This window comes from Berghia stephanieae, chromosome 7 (assembly GCF_034508935.2).
Source record: "Berghia stephanieae isolate SIO BIC M18660-M18661 chromosome 7, UCSD_Bste_1.3, whole genome shotgun sequence".
NCBI classification, from domain to species: Eukaryota; Metazoa; Mollusca; class Gastropoda; order Nudibranchia; family Aeolidiidae; genus Berghia; species Berghia stephanieae.
The window spans coordinates 52,537,193-52,543,966 of record NC_088366.1 but is presented as its reverse complement, the minus strand read 5'-3'; the positions used below and the strand labels follow the sequence as shown (position 1 = coordinate 52,543,966).

General features: G+C 37.4%; 1 protein-coding gene across 1 annotated transcript in view; it reads right to left on the bottom strand.

Annotated features, from left to right (window-relative positions):
- Positions 1 to 6,774, bottom strand: part of LOC144977469 (uncharacterized) — a 35,098-nt gene continuing 28,324 nt past the window's right edge. Inside the window, exons 4-6 of the mRNA XM_078922717.1 lie at positions 5,743 to 5,945; positions 4,089 to 4,377; positions 1 to 2,068 (exon numbers count right to left, since the gene is read on the bottom strand). Coding sequence (XP_078778843.1) covers positions 1,427 to 2,068; positions 4,089 to 4,377; positions 5,743 to 5,945 — 1,134 coding nt within the window. The 3' untranslated portion in view covers positions 1 to 1,426. The remainder of the gene's footprint in view (positions 2,069 to 4,088; positions 4,378 to 5,742; positions 5,946 to 6,774) is intronic.

Genomic DNA, 6,774 nt, shown 5'->3' with positions numbered 1-6,774 from the left:
TGTGTGTGTGTGTGTGTGTGTGTGTGTGTGTGTGTCTTAATTTGTTTTGCTACATACAATATTTAATCTCGTTAAAACAGCTTGCAATTCGTTGTATAAGAATCGTAAATTACTAAGGGGTACTGAATCATAAATTTGTGTATGATTAAAATTTGCATAAAAATGATAACTCAGATTGAACCTGGATATCACACTAGAGAGGGGCTGCATACATTCAGTGAAAAGGATATGTCCAAGAACAGAGCCTTCTGATACTCCAAAGTTTAGTAAAACTTGCTCTGACTGAACACCATTGACCACGAGTCTGCCATCGACCCTGTAAATATGATGTAAACCATTAAATGGCAATTTTACGCGAACATATTTTCTAGTCTTCTTAACAAAATGTCATGGTCAACGGTGTTAAACGCAGTTGAAAGATCTAATAGGCTTAACACATTGATATTGTTCGCATCGGCATTAGATAACAAGTCATTAAAAATTTTAAGAAGCGCCGTTTCAGTACTGTGTTGCTATTTGTAGACTGACTGGAAAGGTTGTTCCAAACTGTTGTTCTTAAGACGAGATGATCATTGTGTAAGAATGACCTACTCCAAAAAAGGTAAATTTGATACAGGACGATAATTGTTTAATACATTGTGGTCCAGCGATCGTTTCTTCAGTATTGGTTTGACGAGGGCACTTTTAAAACATGATGGAACTTCGCCAGTCAGTATGGATGTATATATGATTCATGTAATGGATGGTAATAATGAATCGATGGAGCTGGCCAAAAGCTGTGCTAGTAAGGGATCAAAGTCGCAGGATTTAATGTGGGCTTTTGTGATCAACTTTTTTTACAAACCTGGATGAAAATGGATTAAAATTGTCTAAAGGGGTTCCACAGAATGTATATGTATCAAAAGATGGTTCATGCTGATCTAATACAATGGAATGATAATTATAATAGATGAGTACCCGTTCGTAATAGCCTTTACTTTATTTCTCCTCAATTATTGCAGGCTCTCCAATAGTAGACTGAAGTCGAGAAAGAGCTTCATGACGGAAGAAAGCATCAACCCTGACCATGCAGCTTTGTACAGGCTTTCAACATGGATGGAGTGAGACAATCATGCAAATGAAGCTGTTGAAGATCCGAGAGAAGAACTGTTCTACGGAACCGAGCTCCCCAGGAATGAATGGGTAACACTGAACAGAGCACGGGTAAAAATTGGGAGAACAGCAGGAAGCATGAAAAAGTGGGAGCTGGCGGAGACTAGCTTGAGTACATGTGGATACCCAGAGCAGACGACGGAGCACATCCTTAGAAAATGCCAGGATGGGCCCAAACAGTTCTATGAGTTGGAACGTTATATCCGACTGGTAGATGTTGTGAGTATTTTACCTAAACGCATACTATCAATATGTGCAGGAAGTTCTAACCCAATCATACAAGCAGCCCTGTGTGAGACTGAATCAAGTGCCAAGCCTCTGCCAGCCTATCAACCAGGGAACGCCCATACTTCTCAACCACATACGTGTCCTCCAGCCGTTTCTGAGTGTCGTTAGGATTCTCCCAGTCACGATAATGGTACAACAAGGCAGTGTTAGGATTCAGTCTATCCGTTGGCCCAGAACTGGCCCACACTTCATGAATCCCCGCCGTCTCCACAAACGCGGGGTTTACTATATACTTCGATCTATGCCCGTTATGCAATATATTATCCTCACGTAACGTATGCCCTAATACAACCGAGTGATACCTCTTCACCTCGTCGTTTCGCAGAAATTTTCCGTCAAGTTTCGGCCATTCTTTTCTGAAAAATGTACATCTGGCCTGAAATGCGACAAACTTTGGGTTGAGTTTTAATCTGGATTTGACTAGATCTGACCAGTTGAGGTGATCGGACCTTGTAGGAATGATGAATTCGTCCAGGTCTTGAAAGACTATGTAACGGCTTTGGGATTTGTATCGGTACAGGCAGTCGTTGAGGGCCGCCAGTTGGCCAAAATAGTGAGCTTGCCTGGGAAGAGCTGATGGCCATTGCAGTATTTCGACCAATCCAAGATCTCGGTAATGGTGTAGAAGCTGTTGATAGGAAGAAAAAAAACAATAGACACTGAAACTGTATTATATAGAAGGAACGATTTTGACCTCACTCAGCTCATATTTATTGTATTTAGCCAGCTATTTTATGAGTAGTTCTCACTAAATTGTATGAAGAGTATAAACGTTTAAGTGCACACACACTGTATGTGTGTTGTTACGGTATATCTGGCTGGCGGATGTTGTGTCTGTTTTTTTTTTAACTAGACGCATATCATTTATAGAAATACAGTGGAATTCGGGTGAAGCCAACACCGTCAAACCAGAAAAATTGGTTTGCCTTTAAGAAAGTTTGACTTTATCCATTATCTATGGAACACATTTAGATAAAGAACAGGAAATTTGAGACTAACAAAACGTGTTGACTTCAAGCAGAAGTTGACTATAAGCAGAAGTTGACTGTAAGAGTGTTGACTATAAGCAAAAGTTGGCTTTAAGAATATTGACTGTAAGCAGAAGTTGACTGTAAGAGTGTTGACTATAAGCAGAAGTTGACTTTAAGAGTATTGACTATAAGCAGAAGTTGACTTTAAGCAGAAGTTGACTTTAAGCAGAAGTTGACTTTAAGAATGTTGACTTTATGCGGATTCCACTGTATTTATCCTCTAAATGTGGCCTATCGTCTATAAACGGTATTACATCAGGTAATTCAAATGTTTAAAATTGAATTATGAACTTATCCCATTTTCAAAAACGTGTGCTGTTATATAGCGAAATGTCCACAAAACGTGCTCAAAGCGCTTTACAAGGGGTCCCTGATCAATAACAACGCGTAACATGTAGAACGAGATATGATGCCTGTTAGACAATATGACATTTTTTACCCGAGAGAAACAACGCTGTTAACGGCCAGGTACTCATTTTACACTAGCGTACAATGGGAAAAAGTCAGTAAAGAGCCTTTTCTAAGGATTCAACTATGCGTCGAGCGAGACTCCAACCCAGGGCCTTCCGATCCGAAAGCGAGTGTACTACCACATGACCACATAACCGCACATAGAAGAGAAATAAATAGAAATGGATTGGTCACGATCTTAGAAAACCGAAAAGCTATCAAAACCATCAAGCTTTGACCCGGATCCACAGGGCAAAAGAAAGAAGGACCGTCCAAAGAACACGTGGAGATGAGATGTAGATACAAGCGTTCGGCGTTCTGGACAGAAATGGAGAGTTCTGGAAGTGATGGCACAGGACAGAAAAAGGTAGAGTACCTTTGTAAATGGCCTCGAGGACGAGAGACGCATGCGCACAACCAACATGACGTTCTCTCTCTAATAACTTTTCCGCCGGTGACGTCACAGACTATGGGTGACGTCCAATCAAGGGACGCTACTCTTCCGCTAATCTCATTCCCTATAAAAAAAAAGAAGTTGACGTCACTCAGGTGGTTGTACAGTACTCGCTGGATTCTATCAAGCTATCGGGAGAAGCCAAAAAAGCGTGCTGGAATCCAAGCGTACCGAAATCCAACGGTCATGGGAGGCAGACTTATGATAGTGATAAAATTCTGTCACCAGCTCCAGCGTGCTGGCATGTAGCGAGTAATGTATCTTAGAAAGCCAGTTGGGTCAATAGTTCTCATAAATGCCATCAATCGGATTATAAACGTTTAAGAAGACACAGAGTTTTGTGTTTGGGCGTGATGTGAGTAATTTACTGAAAAGTATAGCATCTTCAAGTTGTCCTTAAGAGCCAGGAATTATCCTGGTTCCTAGTGCGTGAAAAGAACAATAATAATAAGTAAGTATGTAAGAAAGTATGCGAGTAAGTATGTAAGTAAGTATGTAAGTAAGTATGTAAGTAAGTATGTAAGTAAGTATGTAAGTAAGTATGTAAGTAAGTATGTAAGTATTTAAGTAAGTATGTAAGTATGTAAGTAAGTAAATCAATAAGCAAGTTAGTGAGTAAGTGAGTAAGTCTTTACTTTAAGTAAGTCAGTAAATCACTCAGTAAGCATTATAAGTATTTAAGTAAGTTAGTAAGTAAAACTATACAAACTGACCTTTCCTATTTGAGGATGAATACTGTGATTATAGAACACAAATCGATCAGCACCCAGCAGCCTGTTGAACTCTATCATCTCCACAAACATGTGACTTTGGCTGAAGTTTCTATTCAGGGGGGTCACGCAAACTGTAAAATTGAACTGCTGGTGAGATTTTGGAAGACTCAGAGGCAACCGGTTTGACGACGGTGAACACTTATCTTTGAATACGACGCTGACGGCAAAAGGTGGAGGATTTCTTATCAACTGGGATGGGAGATCACACACGATGTATGAGGCCATGTACCTGTGGAATTAACCAGTGGAGTTTGTGACCAATTAAAACATGGAATTTGTGAAACCTCTTTAAACGTGCTCGGACAAGAATAATTGGTTGTTATAAACAGTAACATGAATGAAAATCGATCTCTCTCTCTCTCTCTCTCTCTCTCTCTCTCTCTCTCTCTCTCTCTCTCTCTACTCTCTCTCTCTCTCTCTATCTCTGATCATTGCTATTGTTTCTATACCACCAAATGGATGACTAATTAACTTTTAAGTTTACACATATATTTCTGTTTTAGGTTCGAATGAGCAAGCGTAGAGCGGTGGGTATTTTTCTTAGACGTACACCATCGACAGTAAAACCTGTGTGATTGCTATGTTTACCAATCACTGCCATTGTTTACATTATGACGACTGTCTGAGAGGCGTGGTTGTGTTCCCTTCCATCGTAACCATCGTTAACTTTTGCCCGACACTAGAGCCGTAGCCATCGTTTATTTGTAGCCTAACACTGACAAAAAAAAAGGAAGTCAAAAGACACTATTTGGTCACAAAAGAAAACAAAACGTCAATTGTATTCAATAGTTCAACCAATGGAATCACTTGTTTCCTTGAGCTCTACGTACAACTCACAAGACACTGTACAACCTAAAAAAATGACGTTAAACTATAAGTCCAAGTGGGTTCTAGTGTCATGCTATAGGTTAATAAATATAATAATAATAATAATAATAATAATAATAATAATAATAATAATAATAATAATAATAATAATAATAATAATAATAATAATAATAATAATATAAAATAATAATAATGATAACAATAATAATAATAATAATAATAATAATAATAATAATAATAATAATAATAACATTAAAATAATGATAATAGTAGTAATAATAATAATAATAATAATAATAATAATAATAATAATAATAATAATAATAATAATAATAATAATAATAATAATAAAACAACAACAACAATAATAATAATAATAATAATAATAATAATAATAATAATAATATTGATGATGATAATGATGATGATGAAGACGACGATGACAAGGATGACGAAGACGATAAAGAAAGATTATGATGATGATGATAATGATGACGATGATGATGATGATGATGATGATGATGATGATGATGATGATGAACATATTTAAGATGAGATGATGATGATGATGATGATGATGATGATGATGACGACGATGATGATGATGATGATGATGATGATGATGATGGTGATGATGATGATGATGATGATGAACATATTTAAGAGGATGATGATGATGATGATGATGATGATGATGATGATGATGATGATGATGATGATGATGATGATGATGGTGGTGGTGGTCGTGGTGGTGGTGGTTACTCACTCTCTATTGTGGTCCTCTGGAATAGTATACACATATCCTTTGGTAATATACAAGTTGTCTCTTAGCTTGGGTCCTCCATCCCCATTTGTCCATAAATGACAGAAGAAGGACCTCGGGTCACTTTTGTTCCTCAGGACAATGACACGAACTCTGTCATTCACCAGGTATGCTGTGTACACGTAGGTGCCAGTACCTGCTATGGGCTGGTGTAAGAATAAAGATATCTGTTCGTCATCATCATCATCATCATCATCATCATCATCATCATCATCATCATCATCATCATCATCATCATCATCGTAACCATTGTCATCATCTTTATCATCATCATCATCATCATCACCATCATCATCATCATCATCATCATCATCATCATCATCATCATCATCATCATCATAATAATAATAATAATAATACACATTTATATAGCGCCCATTCTCGTGTAAAACACAAGCTCTGGGCACTTTACAATATAAATATCAATTTTAAGTGAAAAAATAAAAAAATAAAATAATAACAACAATAACAATTCATAGCCAAATCAAGGATTCATATAGAGTCAAGAAAAACAAATACAGTAAAAATGTGTCTTGAGATTCTTTTTAAAAGTAGGTAAAGACTTGCACTCCCTCAGACCACGTGGTAGTTCATTCCAAATCTTGGGGCCGAAACAAGCAAACGATCTATCACCAAATTTTGTTCTTGATCTTTTTTCCGAAATTTTCGTTTGGTCATTACATGATCTTAAAGTGTAATTTTCAAATTTACACATGACCACGTGATCTGTGAGATATGCCGGTGCTATACCAGCCAAACACTTATAAACAAGACACGCTGCTTTGTAATATGTGCGCTTTTCAATGGGCAACCAGTGGAGAGAGGCCAACAAAGGGGTTGCATGATCAAATTTTTTTTTGCCAAAAACTAATCTTGCTGCACTGTTTTGCAGTAGTTGCAATTGTTTAATAGAAGCCTGAGGCAAGTTGACAAGCAGCGAGTTACAATAGTCTAGTTTCGAAAAAATGAGGGAAA